Raw genomic sequence first — 22,664 nt, 5'->3', positions numbered from 1 at the left:
TGGTCTTGAGCTTACCTAAAAATTGTTATTTTTATTTACTGAAATGCCACTAAATTCAACCTTTTAGTGTCTATTTTCAAAAATTTCCTAGGGAGCATGCCCCCATCCCCCTAGTTCAGCATGCGAATTCGCACACCATAATGTAATCCATATAAAAGGGTCTCGAAAAAGGTCCACTTTTCTTCTAAAAGAACCTACCCAGATAAAAGTCTGGCTACGGCCCTGCTGTATGCAATATACAGCACTATCTACCAATGAAGAACAGCAAAAAAACACCTTTTTTACAATCAATATGGAATTGCAAATAAATGCACCTCCGATTCACATTTACTGAGAAATGAAGTAGCAATTCCACTTTGTTTTCAGGTATGTTCTGTTTGTTATACAGCATTGCAAACAAAGAACAGCAAGAGAAGTGCCTTTGCAATCAATCCAGTCAGTTCGGAAATTACAGATGATTCTCATGACAGCTATAGCTGAACTGAAGCCATTACACATTTTCTGCTAATCAACGATAGTGGAGAATAGAATGAGACACAAAGGAGGACAAAGGTAAGTCCACCATGCATGCATGCATACACTGCAACCATTGCGGTTAGCAAGAAGGCAGATCTCAGGATGCAGTGATGTACATCAAACAGAAGAGAAATCAAGTCTGTAGACTTCACCATAGTCGAGTTTAGTTATAGTAAATCGGGTTATTTTCGTGCATGAAAATATTCTCTAATTAAATTTTTGTGTAAATAAATTTTCATGGGTGTCTGGTAGTCACGAAAGTTTTTTTTAACATGAAAGTTTTGTCACAGTGAAACTATAACAATTGTGTATTGATAGAATATTAATTTGACTATTTACCGTTCTTTATTAACAAGGAACAACACCTACGCAGCGAGCAAGTCCACGCCATGCTAACAAGTTGATCATGTGATTGGTTATGTACAGCCATTGAGATCAACTATTGTGTACATGGATATCATGTATATCATTGAATATGGGTGAAAATCTTACCTGCACACGAGAACCTAATAATAGATATGCAGTAGCCATTATAAAAGAAGGAAGTATTTAATATTGGACACGTTCCTCGAAAAATGTCTCGTGTTTGTTTGCTGTTTCTTTGAAGAGGAGGTAGTATTACTTGTTTAATAACTGGAACACGAAGATATTCAGTGGACTTACCACAGGGTGGGATGGTTACTTACATGCCGGTTAAAATTAAAATACGTACGGAAAAAATCGATGTTTGTTTATATTCGTATGTTAAATTTTCGTGGATGTAGCCATCCTTGAAAATTTATTACCATCAAAAATAAACCAATTAATGGTAGTTAGTTAGTACATAAATTCTAGTTAATAATTCTTTTTAATTTCATAGAAACTTTTTGGAGGAGTTTAGGTCACTCTGAAGGCTTGGTTATGCCTGGCCAAAGTAAAGGTACTTTTTGGTAAGCCCAATCCTCCATGATCCCTACTGTATAGCACTGCCATACTGTATGGTTGTTTAAGATTTATTATTGCATGAAATGATTGATCAATTGTTTACATATATACTTGTTGTTTGTTTATCATTCATAACAATAGCCATCAAAGGAGCTCAATCTTCATCCTCTGGAGAGGTAAATAGCTGCATTTATTAGTTGGATATATTCAAACTTTCCCAATTATTGCAGGACAGTGGTGGATTAAATGTCATACCGATAGCTGGTGGTATTTCAAGTACTGTTGGTGAGTGCTATTTATTAATGTGCTTATTCTTTTAACATGCTTTCTTTTCACAACATATAGTTGTAGTTTTGGTGATTCTGGTGGTAATCACAATAATAATAGTGGTGAGGCGAAAACGAAGAAGTGGGCATATTACAAACCTAGCTTCAGCAGCAGCAGCCCAAATATTGGATAACCCAGCTTACCAGGTAGAAACGAAACTGGCTGATGAGACTGTTCAGAACACACTTCATGCTGCACCAGGAGCTGCTACACAGGAAAATATATATGAACAGCCTATAGCTACCAGCAACACTTACGACAATGCTGCTAGCCCCTATGAAAATCCCATCGATGCTTATCAAAATCTGCCAACAGGAATTGATCATGAGTATGATGTTCCTGACAATGAAAAGACTAGAACATCCAGTTTCTCTTTATTGCGTCGTAAAGAAAGCAAGAGTAGATATGAGCAACTCTCAACTATTGAAGAGCCTGGAGATGACCCTTAGCTGACTGACTGCTGGGTGATATTAATATTAATTTTGCTGCTTTAAAGGTTTATATTGTGGTTTTCCTGCCTTTGTGAACTGCATTTATATTTTATCTAGGTAGTAGATACAACTATCCATACATATGCGTAGCATTTGTTATATGATTATTAATGCACAAAAAAACCACTCTTTCAATTGTTGACAGCTTGTGCACTATCTGTTGCTGTGTATACAGCAAGATATCAGCTTCATAATGTACACATGTATAGCAGGTGGTCACTGCAATAACTAGTCAGTGAATATATCACTATGTCATACTGCACAATGCATGGCCATTATTAACATCATCGCAGCCAATTCTTGGCCACCTTTGATTTTACAGTTGTGTTAATTTATAGCTATAGGTATTTACCCTTATTTCATAGTTTGACATGGATTTTATCCTAACTGCATATACAATACCAACCAACAGACTGACCTATTAACCACTTGATTAACTAACAGACCAATCAGCTAATCATTGATTGACTTACCAAATAAATGAATGACTAAACTGACAGACCACCTATGTAAAGGAAAGGTTTTCTCATTTATCTGACTGCTAAATGCACAAATCAAGAGATAATGTAATGTCAGGGTAGTATGCATGCATTCATGTCATGGCCAATTAAAGTACAGAAATACATTGTTACAGTATATAGTATAACTATTAGTCAATAAATTATAGTTTTGTACAGTCCATTAAAAGATGCTGTGGTGAAAGTATTAAGATACACACCTCAGCAAGCTGATTACATACAACGTATATCTATATATATATATACAATTTATTCAGATATCAATGAATGTCAAACAGAAAATGGAGGATGTACACAAACACTGATGGATTTTATTTGTGCTCTTGAGAGATACAGATATGATACTACGTAGTGATGATCACAATTGACATCAACAGTATTGGTAAGATATAGCATTCTTACACACTGTATTCTTGAAATGCAGAGAAACATTCAAAAACTGTCAAAATAGTGCCAATTTTTTCAATTTCTTCAATTGCATTATAATTGTAGAGGTTCTTTTATTACTTTTACATTATAAAATAATGATTGAGTAGCTATGTAAGCATTTGCTATAAGATTGTGATTTTACTACCGACATTGTGGAGTACCTAGTGCTATGTTTAGTACAATTATATTCTCAAGTATGTAGAGCTGTAACTGGACGATTTGAGTTTACGTAATTGTTCCTTAAGCTACACACTACAAGAGGATGGAGTCACCTACATTTTATAGCAATTATTGTATAGGATAAATTAATGACAATTATGACTTTCAGGGTAGACATTGACGAAAATTCACAAAGAACAGCATGTATGTAGGATGTAATCAAAGATGTAGTAATCCTGAAGGAATTTCAGTTGCACACATAATGATGGATATGACACAGTGTACATGCACCTGCATGTACAGCTATAGGTTAATTGTATTCATTATCATGGATGCATGTACCATGCAAGTATGATAGAGTTATACAGTTAGATTAGCATGAAGGCATGTATCGTATGCTCACAACATTGAATATTTGTAAGCATGCAGTCATATGCACATTGTGTATGTAGCTTTGCTGACAACTATACTACCAATACACCTGTAGTTCATAACATTTGTATAGGGGAGAGTGTCTAACTAGAGTACATTCAGCAAACACACTGCTGAAAGTAACACCTCAGGCTTCTTTTATGAAGAAAGGCTTTATCTTACCAATGCCAATGATCACCTATCAATGCCAATGATCACCTATCAACAGTTCTTTGTCATCGGTAGAATCAGGCAAGAGGTGTACATAATTATTGCAAAGTGTACCTGCAACAGTGTGTTTATATAAGCAAACTGGCAGTTAGACACTCTTCCCCATACAAATAACAGCAAACCCTATGAATTCTCATTGCACCAGCATTTAAACCATGCATCTGTGACAAAGCTTAAAATACTGCACAATTCTCCATTGTTCACTTACTGTACAGCTAGTGAAAACCAATGGAACATTAAAAATCAGGTGCCATGTGTGCAGATAGCTGGAATTAATCAACAATGGTATATGTTATTAACTAACATTATAGGTTTTGCTTAGTAGCAACACTAAATTATAATATATGTATTTGTAATTTGTATTTCACAAGTCATGAAATATTTTGCAATTATATAATTACATTGCTTTGTACTGCTGAGGAAGCAACCCTCAAACAAACTACTTTAAACCAATAATAAATGCACAAAAGTATCTTCTTTACATGCCCCCTTTCAAAATTCGTTTTTACATACATCAAAGTTAGATAGACAATAATTATTCAGTCTAAGTGACTTAATGCACACACCAGGTTAACTGCTGACTCCTTAAAAGAAGAGTGAATACCATGGTAGATCCCCTGAGGCAACTCAGGCAAGTTATTGCTGAGTGGTGGTTAACTTGCCCATTCTTCCAGTACACAATTCCATGTTCCACCTCCCATACACTCTCTTCATGTAGCTATCTTCTTCTTTCACTCATATGTAACACTGAGGTTAGAGACATTGAACAGTACATGGGAGCCAGAGAATTGAACACTTTAAATTCACATTATATAAAGCCTTTTGTCCATGTTATCATAAATGGTCTAAAGTGAAACAATTCTCCAGATACCGTTTGTAAAGGAGGTTCAACCCCCAACATTGTGACATATTTCAGTCAGAAGACCTACAGTATAATATCCCTTAATTTGCACACTGTAGAATCAGTAGTGAATTTCAATACTAATTTCTGCACTATTATAGTGATGTTCACTACTCTTTTGTAGTGATCTTCACTATGATCTTTTGCAGTGATACTCATTACAATCCTTTGTAGTGACCTTCCCTACATAGTAGTGAACGTCACTACATGGTAGTGAGGGTCACTACAAAATTAGTAGTGAACGTCACTACACAAAAATTGTGAGTATTGTGGCAGACGTTAGTAGTAATCTTCAGTAGTTTGTTTTTACTGTGCATGCTCAACTGAGAATATAATTGCTTTCCACATGCGTAGCTCAAAGGTAGCATGACTGCGAACCATATCAGGGACTAAGAGCATCCTGAAAGGCCCTTTTGTATAAGCTAAAACCATAATTATATGCATGTTGACAATGAATACTTCTTGAATGACAAATTCCGCATCCCTATATATGACAACTTTACATTACAAATGCCCACTGGGACATCGTAATTTCAGTAATCAGTGGAAAAAAAAGCTTCCTTGTTTCAAAGCAATTGGATCATATAATTGTGTACAAAGACCCTATACCATACTCGTACATTTTGCTATATGAAATTCTTGCCATGCAGTGCTTTCGTTTAGGTATAGTCCAAGTGAAGAATGGCAATAGCCAGTGGAGGAGGTGGTTATGAATATGTTTGTGGAGACACCAGGTAAAATAATTATGTGCTCTGAACTAACAAGGAGAAAGGATGTGACTGGCAAGGTGAAGTGAACAGCACTGCCAATCACCATAAGCGCTGTCATGTGCAAATTATAGGAGAGCATGCAACAGTTTATTGAGGGTGCATGGATGCAAGAAACAATGTCCTCAGTTCCTCATTGCCTGTCCAAACAAATTTGAGTGTCCCAAGAGTTGATATAGAACACATGAAGATGTGTCCACTGGTGTGAGTGTCATGTGGTGGGATGTGACTCATCATGTGAGGAGAGGATAAAGATCAAAAGAAACACAACAGGGAGTAGATGGAAGAATACTTTGTCTCTAACAGTTACATTTTTATGTACACCGTGATTATTAATATCAACAACACACTTCCCCCTATACATTATGATTCTAGCCTCTCCCTATAGCTAGTGGATGGCTTGATTCAATTAACTGTGATCTCCAATATGTTGGCATCTGATTCAGTACTGATGGACTTTGAACACCAGTTGTTTGCATAATGCACATTCCAGTCACAAACATACATAGCTAACTATACTAGAGCTACACAGTATCAGAATTTGGATGCAGGGCATTTTTCTCACTTGTGACCTGTTTTCACAGCATCAACACATCTTTGTAAAGTTTCTTTTCAAATAGTGATTGATGTTCCCTCTTCATTGTTCTGCACCTAGCTACATCCTGACTACAAGATTTTGTAAACGTTAGTAGCTAGTTGCAATCACATTTGGTTTTGTAGCACGGCTAAATGTCCTGCTGACCAGCATGTAGAAGCACAGCTAACTACGATCAAGATCTCCATACTGAGCAGCCCAAGGGAGCAGCCTCAACAAAAGGTTACTAGTTACCTGACCACTACAGATTATCTGTATGACGTCACTGCGAATCCCTACTTGTACTTGTATAACATAAGTTATCTATAGTCCGAGGGGTCTCATTGAAATCCCTTTTCTGCGAATATTTTCCATTCATAACCGGTTCACAAGCATAAAAAAAGCTTTGGTTTGACTCTAATACTTTGGTGCGATGTTGCGAATCGCTTTCGCGTTACTAACTACGCTAGCAGTTTTTGTAAGGAATGAAGATGACCCGCTACCAGGACACATGCAGCCTATAGGATCGCACAGACCACCAGAGGAAAGCATAGAAGTTCGTACCAGCGTACCGGACCCACTGGAGTTCTATGACAAATACATGGCTAGACACACCCCAGTACTGTTCAAAGCAGCGCTAGCTGGGACCCCAGCAGTGACTCTTTGGAATGATGAGTATTTGAGGTAAACAGTTTCAATTAAAACATCACAGGTCCTTCGTGGGTTAGCATTTAGGCCAGGCAAAGTAAATCTCGTTTTTCATCAACCTGCTCTTGGGTAGTATCCAAAATCACAGCAACAACAGACTGTCTGTCACAAGAGGGTGGCACTCCACTGTACTGTGATCTTCGTCCTCGGTCAAAACGAAAGTCAAAAGTCAAGCAACAAATTTGCAGTAGGTCAAAAGACAAGTTCGTTTGTAAAGTGCATAGCTACCACAATTGGTACATTTATAGAATTAGAATATAACCGTATGGAAATTTACAAAAATTAGGTCAAGAGTCAAGCACGGATTTTAGCATAAGTCAAGTGTCAAAATATTTTTGAGTTTGACCAAGGATGAAGATGGGAGTACAGGGTATATTGGAGTGCCACCCCTTGTGTCATTACAAGAGTTAAGCTAGCTTGTGCTTACACTTTAGTGGCTTTCTGCAGCAGGAAGAAACTTGTTCTAAATGATGGCCGTGACTGAGTCAGTAAGTGTTCTCAGCCACACCAAATTTTTAAGGCCACTATTCGGTGATTTTATGTTTTTCATCAGAAAATTGCAAATCTAGAGTGCATGCGAGCCATTATCCATAGTACTTGGCTAACTAGACTTATTTTGATACTTCTATGATCTCCATGGCCTGGTACTCTCTGCTATTCATTAATTTAGCTAACCCAACATAGCTACGTAGTTTGGCAACTATCCTCTTTACATATAGTCACGTGATCAGTTCCACTCGAGGATCAGTTCCATATAGTAGAGCTCCTAAGCCTTAGACCCTTTTGGTGGTGAATTTGGTGGATTTTGGAGATGTCTAAGTTACTTAGACCCTTTTCATGTTTACTTAGACCCTTTCATGTTTACTTAGACCCTTTTCATGTTTATTACGCGCACCCGGACTGGTAGCGTTGGCAACGCATCGCCACCTGAAAATTAATTTTAAACCCGTAACTGTTGTTACGGGTGGAGTAATGGCTTGTTTCTACTAATGAATGCTACATTTCTCTGTCACAAGCAGCTGTCAACAATGTTAAGGTACAACAACTACATAAAGGGTCTAAATAACTTAGACTTCAGACCACAGGGGTCTAAGTAATTTAGTAACCCTCAGGCCCTGTAGTAGCGCCTGAGCGAAGCGAAGGCGCCACGACACAGGGCCATCAGGTTACTAAATTACTTAGACCCCTGTGGTCTGAAGTCTAACTATTACTTAAAAAAAGCAAGTTTTGTGCACTTTTTGATAAAAGCATGAAACTTGGTACATAGTTTGTATATACCATAAAGGTCATTTTAAGAATGGGAGCCACCTCAGATTTGACCTTTGGTGACCTTTTGTATCCAATTTTATACTTAAAAATTGACAGTTTTTCCTCTATTTCACTTATCCATGACTCAAAACCCACAAACTTGGCGCCAAATTAAGGGGGCAAGCAACTATGTCCAATGGTTTCTGTGAATAAAACTGTGAGTTTTATATGAAGCTGTAAAACCAACACAGATACTGTTCTCCACCTGATGAATAAAACATGTTTTAGTTGAGACCTTGAACTGCTGTTTAGTACAAATCTGAGTGATATCCTCTGAAGTATGTACAAATTATGGCACGGTTACAAAACACTGTTATTTTAGCACTAAAATTGATTCTCCTTCTATAGCTAATTGTGAAACTCCCCAAAAATTCTTGTAGTGGCTTGTAATAACATTATCTTTAAAAAAGTATGGAAACAGATTTTTAGAAATGACTATTATGGCTTCAAAAGAAGAGATTACTGTTTTTCATAGAAAATTTAGAGAGTTCAATAGCTCATTTGATAAAGTACTTCAAAAAATTACTTCCATACTTTTGTTACAAACATACTTAGGTAGCAGATGACAAAGTTTAAGAAGCACAGAACTAAAATTGTGAGACTAGATCCAAAATTTGTAGAATTATCATTCTTTAGGTCTAAAATACTAAACTGAGTCTTAGTCAGTACTTCTAACTGGAGGTGGTGATTTTTAATTACCACAAACATTTGATACAAAAGGGGATGGAAAGCAAGCACAGATCAATGAAAACTAAGATTTTGCATGTGAAGCCATAGGAATTACTAGCATGCCCCCTTAATGTTTTTACTCTAAAGAGGAAGTTGATGCTTACAGAAAGTCTATAGCTTTCTCTTCAAAAGTTACAGTTATTTATAAGATCATATTTTCACCTGCCTACATATATTGTGCTATGAAAATAAAAAACAACCAAAGACTCTGTATATGGCCGTAATATAATTTTATATTGACAAAGCTCCAAGGTAGTTTGCCTCTCCATACTTTTGAATGATGGTTGATTATAAATCTGTATAGTAGGATATTCATATTTGAATGTTAAAAAGTAATAATCATTTGGTGATTATGTGGATATACTTTCATTTTTATTGTTGCCATTCAAATCTGTTATTATACCATATAGGGAGAATCAAGGGATGAACAGAACCATGTAAAAAGCGATTTTCATTGTTATTCATAAAATTCTAGATTGTGCGGCCTAGCAAAATAATATATTTAACTCAACCATATTCATTCATGATCACAATTACGTACTTTTTCACAAAATTGTTGTCATTCACTCATGAAATTTGTGAAAATTTTCTTCCTTAATATTTTAACCTGTAAAGTAATAGAGCCTTTCTAACTCATGACTAGTTTCATTTTTGGCCTATAGAGGTTAGCTATAATTACGTATCACCCAATGTGCATTGACTTTACACACTAGAATACAAATTGAAATTATGGAACAGTATCGCTGTGTGCATGGTTGGACTAAAATGACATAAGTAGATTTCTCAGTAAATAGATCAACCTTGACTGTGAAATATGTCATAAATCGAACGTACATGTAAGTAGCTATTAGACCAACCAGCTATAAGGCATGTTTCAAATGTAATCAAATGTTGTACTTCTATGCTAGTACACCAATTTTACATATGTACATATTCCAAACTGTCGACATAACTATCTTGACCTGTAAGTGTACGTACAAGTCTAACAGTAATAGGGATGCCATGCAAATAATCTCCTTTACACTTCTGTAGGTTCCTTGTTACAACCATAGATTGTAGACAAAGGGGATTGGAAACCACATGTTCCATCCGCACCTACAGACCCAGTGTCACCTTTGTGTTATTACAAAGGTATAATAGCCTATAACATAGAACTAATGTACATAAAGTTAACTTGTAAATCTTATCACAAAATGTGCAACTACAAGCCCAGTAGAGGGAGGACAAAATGTGCAATTAAAAGTGAAACCCGAGTGAAATACTCTTTATTCACTTCCACTCAAGTTCTACACACTACCCTATACTCAAGAAATAGTATTAAACAAGTCACTGTACAAGTTTCAGTCAAATCTGGGCTACTATGGGTCTTTGAGAGGGAGGACAAAACCTTGTGTTTCTGTAGTCACGGATCAGAACTCATATCAACTGTATTTTACTATATAATCTATGTTACAACCTTGGTTAATAGAATTATTTAAAATTGGTCTCTACTGTGTATAATTTGTATACTGTGCAAGTGGGTTATCCCAACCCCTCCCCACCTCCTATATTGTACTCCTACTACCTTATATGCATCCTTTGATAGTTCATGGGTCTGCTCCTGATACTCATGCCCAATTGAGGTGATTAGCTGCCTAATAGTATGATAATTGAAAAAGCAACCTTCTTTCTTTTACATATATGCGTGGGCAGGAGAAAAAATGGCATTTGTTATATTTATAAAAAATTTCTTTAACTTTTGAATAGAGAAAGCTACAGACTTTCTGTAAGTATCAACTACAGTAGCTCTTTAGAGTAAAAGCAGTAATTTGGCACCAAGTTTGTGGATTTTGAGTCTGTATAAGTGAAATAGAGGAAAAACTGTCAATTTTTAAGTATAAGAGTGGACACAAAGGTCACCAAAAGTCAAATCTGAGGTGGTTCCTGATCTTAAAATGACCTTTATGGTATATACAAACTATGTACCAAGTTTCATGATTTTATCAAAAAGTGCACAAAGAAAGTACTTAGGAGCTCTACTACCACTCGAGGATCAACTTCTTACTTGTAAACTCTTCATCGCACTAATCTTTCACATTCTCATGGCTACAATGCGCAATGTAGCTACTGTATGAGTGCAGCAATCTTGTAAACTGAACTGCACATCCTGAATATTTAGTTAATCAGATGAAATAATGGTTAAATCTTTAATACTGGGGAAATGCATGTAGCAGTAAAAATACATGCAGGTACTGATGAAAAACAGAAAGAATAGTAGTCTAATAGTAAACATCAAAATGAACACGTGTTCACTCCTGTACTGGAACATGCATGTTTTCATGTTGTAAACATGTTTATGCACCTGAATTGTAATGATGAGCAGTAATCAGTAGTTTGATAAAATAGTTCTGGTGTTTAAAGAGCTTCACAGCACTACTAAATGTTTGGGCAGCTGGCCCATGTAAAAAGAGTTATTGACAATAAATGAGGGCTCAGGTGAATGTGAACAGACTATAGTCTATCTCAACATTGAAATGCTTGCACACATGATCAACTATGGCAATAATGAATTTTGAGATGGCAGGGAGAGTGATGTGGGCAGGTGATAATAAACTGGGACTCAACTTTGTCTGGCCTTACAGATAGAGAATAATTATTTCCAGGGCTGCCGAGAGAATTTAGGAGGCCCAGGGAAAATTATGAATGTGGGTCCCCTATAGCTGATGTAACCTTAGTGTGTAAAGTAGGGGCATCAGAGTAAAAATGAAAGTGGTAAGGCTCAGTCCTAAAGCTAGTCTGATGGTGCCCGACCCTTTGCCTACTTTATGGGATAAGTTGGGTGCCGCCATACTATCCTAATTCCTGAAGGCTAACTAGCTGGTCTAGGGGCATCTGGGCTGGATGCTCCCCCAGGAAAATTTTGCATTTTTTGAGATGCTATTAGGAGGCAAATTTAGACTGTAAAATTGTGTGCAAGGTGCTATTGGTGATTTGATCTACTTGTATCAAATTCAACTATGGCATAGATAATCATTTAGTTACCCCATCCACTTCTACTGCAACAAGAGGTCGCACAAACAAATTCTTCAAGTATCACACCAATTCATACACAATATCTAGCAACAGAGTTATCAATGACCAGAATTCATTTCCCCAATCTATTGTTGATTTTCCTTCTGTTGATGATTTTAAAACATTGCTGAACAGACATTACTGTAATTGTTATTTGATTTTGTATAGCATAGCTAAGTATAATTTGTTTATGGATGTATAGGTGCAAGCATTTATCCTTACAAACACAAATCTAGCTATCTCAATGTGTTAGAGATAAAACTGGACACTGACCATAGAGCACCTCTGTCGTGACGTTTAACTTTTAACCCCTACCATTTGAATTCATTAACAAAGAAGTAGACTGTAAGGAATGTTTCCAAAGTAACTACAAAGAAGTACAAAACGAATGCTGAATAAACAATAATTATCTTTAGTACGGACCTGGTGGGCATGAAGCAGTTCTCAGGGTGTTCTGGGTAAAGACGGGTTAGACAAATGTTGTTTCTATCAAACAAATGCTAAATATTGTATGTTTACTGCTTTTAGTTTTGGCTATGTAAGGATGAAAGCTCAGCCAAAAAGTGGTCTCGCTGGTCGCACCTACTCTGACACTCTTGGTGTGATGCACATGACATGTGAAATATGCCAACTTAAGGGGTCTGGGAGCATACCCCCTCAGGAAATATACTCTCTGAGATTATATATGAGAGTGATTTCAGTAGTTTATCACGGCATATTATTGCTTTCTGACTGTTGCGTTACGTTGACTGCTCTTATATTAGGGAATTAAGTTTTCTGCCAAAATTTTATGCATACCGTGATAGTTTTGGCCAGGAAAAGCCCAAAACTTCATAACTCTAATATACAGTACTATCATACTGTATGATGCATTGTTTCTACTGTTTGATTAGTTTGTTGTACACAACTACAGATGGGTCGAACAAAAGCCACTGAACTGTGATGAGATTCCAACGTGGCACACACAACCATGCTCATACATTGCATGCTGTCAACTGTTAGCACTACGTACATGTATGTACTATATTTGGCATCCAAAGCTATACAAATTTGTGTTTAGGAAGTCAAGCTGGTCAATATTTGGTGCATGTTTAATGATAATGCTAGACACATTCCACAAGGATTCACAAGGCCTTATGTACTCCTAATGCAATCAACTAATTAAAAGTAGTAGATTATTGCAGACTGACTGATGCCTTAGACCAGTAACTCAAGGCTCTATGAGATAGTGCTTCCGCCTGACTGGTGCCTTTTGTCATACCACAGTGCCTATGTGCACGAATCATGGACTTACTTTTGTGTCCTATCACTTTCCACAGTTGTCAATTTTGTAATAGTGTGTATGGTTTCCTATCTACTATAATTCATATTTTCTATAGTGGCTGGATTTACTGAGGTGTTTCTCTACTGTTCTTCATCTATAATGCTGTGTAGCAGCCTGAATATGGCTGAAAACAAAGTATAATGGGACTTTGTTATTTGTTAATAATTGGTAGTTGGGGTGTACATTCAGACTCGACATTGGTATGCAGATGCCATTCTTCCTTTTGATGTGGGATGCACTTGTTCACCAGTCATAGTAAAAGTAAACAAACAGTCAAGTAGAAGGAAAAATTAAGAATTTTAATATAGGTTGGATTAGAAAAAGTGCATGATGAAACAAGGGATTAGCTAAATGCATGTAGTAGTGAAACAAGAGAAGTAGCCTGATATACTAGTGGACAGGTTATCTGTAATTCAGTCATGGCTTTACTTTGCATTAGGGATAAAATGTCCACTAGAAAAAGTACAGGCGTTATGTTTGTAATGCACTGTCGGAAGTAAATTTATATAGAGCAAGTGCTTTGGCTGTCCTATTAGAGAATTTCAGGGAGGAAGCATGCTGCCACCCCCTTTCCCTATTTCCACCAGCTATGACTATACTATGTATGTTATATGCTGTGCCCGATGACTTTCATGGTATTAAAGGCTTTGTTTTGTAAAATGTGTATGTTACTAGTAAAACATTTGGTGATTTGACAATTGGATTTGAAGTTGGCAAAAAAGAAGACAGAAAGGGAAACAGTAACTCCAGCACTTTTGGAGAGTTTTTGAAGGTAATCTACAGTGACATTGTGCTAAATTGAATTTACATCATACTTTACATTCTGTTTAGCGATATAAAACAGAAGACATCTACTTAGTAGATGACATGCCTGGTGATATGCAGCAAGAGTGGATGGTGCCACGTTGTCTATTGTGTGGTGGATACATGGAGTATCTTAACTTTTGTTTTATGTGGTAAGATTACTGCCTGTGTAGTGTATGTATTTTTGACACTATAGAGTATTGCCAAGCTGTGAGGCCTTTATGAATAGGTAGTGTAAATTATTGCAAAAAATGACTACAGTAACATGTGCCTTACATTCAACACAGCTGTTTTGCAATATTGATAATTTTCTTTGGGTTGCATGTGTAAGCCTCAAAGCTAGTTTGTAGTTGATTTAATGACTTTCTTTGCTTGTCAGTTTTATCAAATTGCAAATACCGTATTTTATCGGGTAATAGCCGCAGCTCACATAATAGTTGCCCCTGGATAGTAGTTGCAGCACGACCTTGTATTGTGATAACTCAGATAAGGGCCACGGCTTGTATCTGTGTATGTGTTGATAACACGTTTGAAGGAGAACTAAGCAAAGGAGTCAGGAAATAGCATTTTTGAGAGGATCCAAGTGGATGCCAGAAATAAAGGATGTCTTCCCAAGGTCAATGATATGAAATCAGTATAAATGTTACAGGCCATATACTGCCACACAAGCTCATAGTAGCTGCCCTCAGATAGTAGCCACCTTCGTCATGATTTCATATGGTCTGCTGAATGTTCTATTGAGTATATGACAACTCTTTTAGATTGTCTTGGTTGTGTACTTGTTACTTCTAATGTTTTTACATTATAACCCTTCATTTCTCCAGTTGGTTTCCAAGAAGGATGTTTCAATAGTTTACTAAGAAAACTGACTATGTGTATAGCTATCGTAAGCAGTTTGGATGGTAGAGGAGATAAATCATTTCTGCAATTTTCAAAATTATCCATAGGTTGTTGGTGCTTTATTCACTCCACACAATTAACAGAATATTGATATGTTACACTGTAGATTATATACTACTCTGTATTTTCACTCAAATCAAAGGAAGCAAGCATGTGGGAATTTTGAGAGTTGTGCAGAAAAAGAGAAAACAATGATGCAAATTTTTGAATGTGTGTATCTCTGAGATGGCTGATTTGGCAAGTGTCCTACTCAAAGGAAATTTTAACTACGATGTTCCTCTTCTCTCTGGATTCACATTTTTTTCACTGTCTGCATAATAAACACTTCTGGGTTTCCTTGGATGCACAACATACTTCATACATGTTGAGTCGATACATGTATATATATAACAACATCTTGGAGCTTAGGCTGCTTGTAATTTTAGTGACCATAATCTACATTAACATAAAGCATGTTGCTGTGTTTTTCAGGTTCAGTAATGGTGGGACCAAGTCAGTTCTTCACACTGACTCATACGAGAACCTCCACTGTCTTGCTAGTGGTATAAAAGAGTTTGTACTAATCCCTCCAGAGTTCTCTGATGTTATTGGACCAGAACATGCTGAGTTAGGTTACTACTGCATTGATGTGGAAAAGTATGTGCTCATTGTCATGGTAACATTATGCAACAATCATTGTTGCTAGGGTCAACATGACATCACATCCAGGAATGATGAAGGTACCGTGGTACTATGTGAGGGTGGAACCAGGAGACTGCCTGTATCTTCCTTGTAATTGGATACATCATGTAAGAGTACTAGTATACTTAAGTACTACCATTATATGAAAGGAGGTTTGTATTTCCAATAATTAGGAACCAGTCCATACCTACACCTAATTATAAGTGTAGTGGCTGAGTTGGTGCAATCAAGCCCAGACATGCCTTCACTTCCAATAAGCTTTTATGATTGTTAAAGAATTTTTACAAACTTGATAAACTAACTATGGTGGAACCTCAGTTATATGGACCCCACTTATCCTGATTCTCGATTAACTGAACTACGGAAATGACTGCTCTATTAGAGCAGTAACTGTTCTATTAGGGTGATTTATAATACTGAAATTTTAAGGTTATTTATACAGTTTTAAAGATATGAATTTTTCAGACTTATGGACCACCTGTGGTCCCAAGGGGTTTGATAAGTGAGATTCCACTGTACAACAACTGTTTAGGGCTTGAGATATGATTTTGTATATAGCAGGAAATATAGTGCATGCATTTTGGATTTATGTAAATACCTTTATCCTGCATTGTGAGTGCCATTTGTGGATGCACAGATACATGTTGCAATATCAGTAATGTCCTCATTGAAAATATACAATAAATTTGTCAGGCACAAACTGTAATAGAGCATTCATCATAATTATGTTGCAAGATAAGTAATCAAATTGCTGGGCATACTCACTTTAGTGTGGGTGTTCAAAGGCCCCTCTCAGGGTTTAACTGGCATATTGCCCGGGCAATATCATGGGAAAGTGGTTTGCCAATGACTTGATAGCCAGCCAGTTCAAAGAAACCATGTGCTTTGACTCCTTATATTGAGCGACATAGAGCTTTGTATTGTGGGACTTGTTTTTGTAGTATGTGGTTGCTAAGCTGAGTACATTTGCTAAGATAGACTAGTTGGTTGTTAGTAAAGGATAATGAAGGCACAAAATAATTGTTTGGGTGATTGTGGATGCATATTTCTACCCACCGCATATCAGCCTTTGAACGACCACAGAATGGCAAAACTACTACTGCTACGTTGAAATATTTTAGTAACTTACAGTCCTAAGTACTTGACTTAATACAACAAGTTTTCTAATGTTACGCATTGAAGCATAGTAACATATTACAGGTTTTTGCAATTGAATTCGGCGACTTTGCAATTGAATTCGTCCCGTTTGCAATTGAGTTCGTCGCTTTTGCAATTGAATTCGTCCCGTTTGCAATTGAATTCGTCCCGTTTGCAATTGAATTCGTCCCGTTTGCAGTTGAATTCGTCGGTTTTGCAATTGAATTCGTCCCGTTTGCAATTGAATTCGTCGCTTTTGCAATTGAATTCGTCGCTTTTGCAGTTAAATTCGTCCATAACAAGAATGGCAGCTGGAGCAAACATGAAAACATGATGTAGCAGCTGCTACAAGAACTTGTTCAAGTACAACAGTAGTAAACAACTCTTTATAAGGCAATAATTCTTCCTCTACAGCCTCTCCAACAACATTCCAAACTCTAGTACGCCATTCGCGATGGGTGTGGTCACTCGCGAGCAAGCTAATTAACTTGTCAGACAGCTATCAACTTCGCGTACTACCAGCTTCAATTACCTTCTAGTGTCTCAAGTGTAACTCTCCAAGGCATAAATAGTTCATCTCTTAATGAACGGGTTGGTTTCTTGGAGCCGTTTTGTTTATGACGAATTGTAATGCAAACTCGACGAATTCTATTGCAAAACCGACTAATTCAACTGCAAAAGCGACGAATTCAATTGCAAAACCGACGAATTCAATTGCAAACGGGACGAATTCAATTGCAATACCGACGAATTCAATTGCAATACCGACGAATTCAATTGCAAACGGGACGAATTCAATTGCAAAGGCGACGAATTCAATTGCAATACCGACGAATTCAATTGCAAACGGGACGAATTCAATTGCAAAGGCGACGAATTCAATTGCAAAGGCGACGAATTCAATTGCAAAAACCTGTAATGGCGTTTTAATGTATGGATAACGTTCTGGTGGCTATTAGTCAACGTTATTAAAACCACGATCGATCTTCAGACGCTACTGTATAAAGCAAACGGGGTGAGTTCTCGTTAGTTCTTTCACCTATTAGGTGAGTGTGCCCCAAGTGATATATATCACTTATACCAGGACTGCTTGGTATTTGCTGATATTATACACCCGCAGCCCAAGCTTGGGCTTTGGGTGCATATATCAGCAAATCCTTTGCAGCAGTGGTATCACTATTAACTGCTCACCTTGTAGGTGTCATCACATGGCCGTAACTTGGGAGTGAATATCTGGTGGAGTTGGTTTGAGTGAGTACATTTAACTTTTCCATTACTAGCTGTGCCATATCACATGGATACATTACAGTTTTATCAGAAACAAGTGTCCTGAGGACATGAGTGAGGTACCTGATTTTCTACCACTGGCTCAATTTCAGCTACAACCAGAGAAACAAATTGTTTCAGTGTTTGTAGAAATTGTACGTGAAGATGGATATGTGTATGCTGAGGACCTAGCTAAAGTGGTATGGTGGATTTGTGTGGAATGAATTTATGTATTTTCTTTGTTTGTTTTAGATTTCAAAGTATAATTATTCCATCTTACATCAAGTGAGTTTGTGTGTGGTCAGTAGCAGCATGTGCTAGTTCACCTGAGCCCCTGCCAAATAATAGTATTATCAAAGAGGTGAACATGTGTTCACTTCCAATGGTTTTGTACTGGAACAAGCATGTTTTCATGTTGTAAACATGTTTGCATGCCTGAATAGTCCATACTAAATGTATGGAGTATTTGTAAAGCCTCATTCTTGCCTGTATCAAAGAACTTTTTTGATAAACAATTCTGATATTTGAAGGGCTTCATAGTGCTACTAAAATGATGTTTGAGCAGCTGGGTCCATGTAACAAGAATTATTAACAAGAAACTAGGGCTCAGGTGAACATGAACAGACTATAATATAACTACATTTTGTACACCATTGATTGGTTCTATGTTTGTTTTTTTTTTGCAAGAGCAAAAGGTTTGCAAGCATTTTTTGTAGGTACTCTTGTACACAAATGTGGCTGTGGACAACTTGCATTTTTGTGCTGTTTTAAGGAGCACTAGAAAGTATTAAGAATTGCATTATGAAAATATTTACTGCATATCTGCTACATACTTTTGAGGTGTGCATTATTTAAGCGCCAAAAGAAAAGTCAGTGCTCAAATGTACCAGTCGTATAATTCATTGCAAAACTGCCCCCTGTGCTCGACCACCTTTACTCTTCTTTGTAATAAACTTACCAGCAACAATCCATTTTGAATCTTGGGAGATGCCTCCATTGTCACTATCAAGCAAGGTGACATTAACAACACATGTAATCAAATCCAGAATTTGGGCCAGACTTGGATTTTTATGAATAGGGAAGGCCCAGTTAACTTAGATTACTGAACCACTCTCAACCCTGACATGAGTGGTGTGTATGTGTGTATGTATGTGTAGTGTGTGTAATACTTACTTGTGAAATTATTTTGCAAACAACCTCTCTTTTAAAGGTACTAGAGATGCTTGACCCGGGGTGTGATGGAAAATTATTGGTGTCTAAACTAACCAGAGATGAAATACCACAAGAAAACTATGTTAATGTGAAGGAGTTCTTGGATACTCTAGATGCAAGTAATAAGGATGGTGAACCACAAGAACCAGAAAACTGCTTTGGTGGTCTCATAGAGGAGTGGCCAGATGATGAAGGTGGTAAAGAGTTTGACTGGAGTAATAAGAGAGAGAAGTATAGTGGTGATCACCAAGTTGATATTGGTGAAGATGATATTCAGGTAAGAACAGATCAAGGGTGTAACATGTTGGATACTTATTTATATCATGTGGTATAATAGGGTTCAACATTGGCCAGACTTTTTTAGCCGGGCCAGTAAAAAATCAAGATACTCTAATAGAACACTCAGTAGAGTAGTTACTGTTCTAATTACATTGCTTGGTTTTCTAATGTTAATAGAAAGAAAGACACTTTGTATGTACAATATAGCCTCCAGATGCCATTTCAATGCATCCATTTTCAAAATTGACAAGGAGAAAACATCCTAAACGCCTGGCAGACTCCTGTAAGCGTTTGAGCGTTAATTGGATGGCTGCAGGTTCAAGGATGCCCAGGTCCAGTCATGGATTTTCTCCTTTCTCCACCTTTTCAAACATTTCTGTAACAACTTTAAACAGGCTGTAGGACCAGGTGTCCTACAGACCTTCAGCACTTGTGCTGTAAAGCCTTAATAATTTTTTTTCCGGGGGGAGCATGCCCCCTAGCTTGTGTGTGCTTTTAGTTGTATATCACATGAAAACAGATAATCTCTGATCAATAGACAATGAAAAGTGTGCATGACTATGACTTCTCTGGGCTCTGCATGTACTTTCCTGCCAAAATGTCACCAAATAAGTTTCTTGACAATAGCTTGACAATATTAGTTAGGCGTAACCTAGCTCAAATGTGCCCTCAAAGCAATCTGAAGAGTTCCTATGGAAAGTTTTATTTAGCCAAATTTTCATCTGAATAACATTCCTTCAGCCTTAACTATGCTTAACAATACGGGCTTGTTTTCTGCACTGTTCAGACAGTTCAGTGTTGCTTAATAATATTAAGCCTCTCCTACCACTGTAGCTATACAATGCATGCATTATCATTTGTCCTCTTTGGTGCCCCCCCCTCCCACTTTGCACTACCATGTAGGTGTTGATTCGTGGGTAGCTAGTCAATGGCTTCTGTTGCAAACTATCATGTTTATGATGACGAGAATCGTCTGTACTTTTTGTAGTAATTGGATCTACGTATTGTACTGGTTTGTTTTATGAGCTGTCTTGGCATGGAATGTATTCCAAAATTTTTGGTACTGTAGCTATGTATAACAGAGTGTATGTTTGCAGGTCCCCTCAGTGGAAGATATTGCTAAATTTCATAGACAATATTCTGGAAAGAAAACGTCTACAAAGCACAATGGTGCAATCTGATATGTACATTTTTATTTCTGTAAAGCTGTAAATGACAATTTTTATATAGCATTTTTTTGTATTATGTACTTGTTTTGTATGTGATAGTTATGTACTGTTTGTTTGTCTATAAACTTTATACAAATACCTGTAGTGTCAATTGTTCAAATGGACCCAAATGGTATCTATTACACATTGCCATGCAAAAGAATATATGAGCAAGATATGTGACAATGCTACAATATGCATGGTAGTAAAAGTGTAACCAAGAGTTAATAATAAGAGAGGGGTGTAACGTATACCATAGTTTGCTTCTTTTATTGCAAAAGATCAAAAATTTTAATGTAAAAGTAATTTTACATAATTTAGATTACATAGAATTTTTATGTGTAGAAAATTTTTGATACTTCTGAACTGCCAGTATTGTAGTACCATGTGATGGCTCAATTAGAGTATTACAACAGTGCTTAATATTCTTTCTCCATATTACTGTTATTTATATTCTAAACGTGCTTACAGATATAACAATAGTCAGGTAGCTTGTCAAATTACTGTTATTGAGCAGACAAAAGTATCAAATTTTGCATACAGTTTGACTAATTAAAGTTAGACTAGGAGCCCTCGTTCAATTCTTAGTACATGCCCCCTAAAAAGAAATGGCTACACTAGTGTAAAAACGTTCAACTTTTCAGCTAAACAGAACATTTTCATGGGATCATCATAAGGACCCTTCGGCAGCCTTAGGCCATGGCCCAGCCTACCTTGCAGTGGAATTGCACAATACGGCTATCTTTATTCTTTTATATGTCCCAATTTTAAATTTTCTATTACAAGCAGTGATCACTAATAATGGGGGCATGGCACCCCTTCTAAAAATGGTCCAAAGACCTTCAGAAAAAAATTGGCACTTTTATCTGCTTCTTATAATTAACAATTTCCTCCTTACTAGCTAGGAGGTTTATATAATTATTCTGTGAATGCTATCCCACTAGGGACCAGTGAGAAGGCTTAAAGTCTGTGAAAGAAGGGAGTCAGAAACATGTACTGAACACTAGCCTATGAAGCAGACTTGATCTTGCAGTCTAGGCAAGTGCCTGAGGAGCCACACACTCTGGGATCCAGGAATTTTTCTGCATTCAGCCAGTGTGTAAACATCATAACTTCTCAGTTTTCATTAAGGGTCAATTTATTAGCCACCACCATATCTGGTGGTGTGGGCAGAACCATGGGGATGGTGATGGTTTAAATTATGAGATGTGTGTAGGAAGACAGGGGGTGACACACAACAAACTGGTCAGGACTAAACTTGAATAGTGAAATATGTAGTGGTAATGCATAGCTACTTCTATCAGAAATTCACCTACAGATGTTTTACTTTCTTTAACATATACAGTGATTACTTACAACGGGCCTTATATATTTAGTTACTGTAACAAAGTCATATATATATATATATATATATATATATATATTATGATTGTAAAACTCACAAATTTGAGTATAAAAACAATGTCTTTAGATTATTAATTACTGTTTTTCATTGAATGTGTCAGTGTTGATTGAAGAATAGTATCAAAATCATTTAGGGAAAAAATATCATTGATTGGTAGTTGATTCCATAGGGTAATTGATCTTGGGTAAAAACTAAATTTGTATGCATCAACAGTAGCAGATGGTTTGATAAATTTATCCTGGTTTCCTCGTAAACATCTTGTAGAATGTACAATATAATTGGGGATAGGAAGCTCTACTAGGTGATTGACAATCTTGTAGAACATCAAGAGACGAAGCCTTGTATGATGGTACACTATGGATTTTAACTTTAGTGAATTTAGGATATGTGATATACTACTTAAT

The 22,664-nt window shown here is 36.8% G+C and overlaps 3 protein-coding genes across 4 annotated transcripts in view; all 3 read left to right on the top strand.

The window, feature by feature from the left end:
* LOC136266180 (fibrillin-1-like) overlaps positions 1–2,379 on the top strand; it is a 72,127-nt gene extending 69,748 nt beyond the window's left edge. For both annotated transcript variants that reach the window (XM_066061177.1, XM_066061176.1), the window contains 3 exons: positions 1,582–1,616; positions 1,671–1,725; positions 1,786–2,379. In XM_066061177.1, coding sequence (XP_065917249.1) covers positions 1,582–1,616; positions 1,671–1,725; positions 1,786–2,216 — 521 coding nt within the window. In that variant the 3' untranslated portion in view covers positions 2,217–2,379. The remainder of the gene's footprint in view (positions 1–1,581; positions 1,617–1,670; positions 1,726–1,785) is intronic.
* The window catches only part of LOC136266181 (uncharacterized), a 31,083-nt gene continuing 9,146 nt past the window's right edge, over positions 728–22,664 (top strand). The window contains exon 1 of the mRNA XM_066061178.1: positions 728–731. The gene's annotated coding sequence lies outside the window, so the exon portion shown is untranslated. The remainder of the gene's footprint in view (positions 732–22,664) is intronic.
* Positions 6,648–20,967, top strand: LOC136266295 (bifunctional peptidase and arginyl-hydroxylase JMJD5-like). The gene is made up of 10 exons (XM_066061307.1): positions 6,648–6,932; positions 14,044–14,140; positions 14,200–14,324; positions 15,544–15,708; positions 15,758–15,860; positions 18,089–18,141; positions 18,200–18,356; positions 18,409–18,441; positions 19,367–19,645; positions 20,745–20,967. Exons 1-10 carry the CDS (start codon positions 6,682–6,684, stop codon positions 20,826–20,828), a joined length of 1,347 nt encoding a protein of 448 aa, XP_065917379.1. The 5' UTR covers positions 6,648–6,681; the 3' UTR covers positions 20,829–20,967.

Source organism: Dysidea avara, chromosome 9, assembly GCF_963678975.1.
Source record: "Dysidea avara chromosome 9, odDysAvar1.4, whole genome shotgun sequence".
NCBI lineage: Eukaryota > Metazoa > Porifera > Demospongiae > Dictyoceratida > Dysideidae > Dysidea > Dysidea avara.
The sequence above is the reverse complement of the archived record's forward strand: the minus strand, read 5'-3'. Positions and strand labels throughout refer to the sequence as shown.

Excerpts from the sequence above, each read along its gene's own strand:
- LOC136266295 (XM_066061307.1), top strand. The coding sequence starts at position 6,682 with ATGTTGCGAATCGCTTTCGCGTTACTAACTACGCTAGCAGTTTTTGTA. Across the intron at positions 15,861-18,088 it reads CTTGTAATTGGATACATCAT|GTGTCATCACATGGCCGTAA; the intron begins GTAAGAGTACTA and ends CTCACCTTGTAG. Across the intron at positions 19,646-20,744 it reads TTGGTGAAGATGATATTCAG|GTCCCCTCAGTGGAAGATAT; the intron begins GTAAGAACAGAT and ends GTATGTTTGCAG.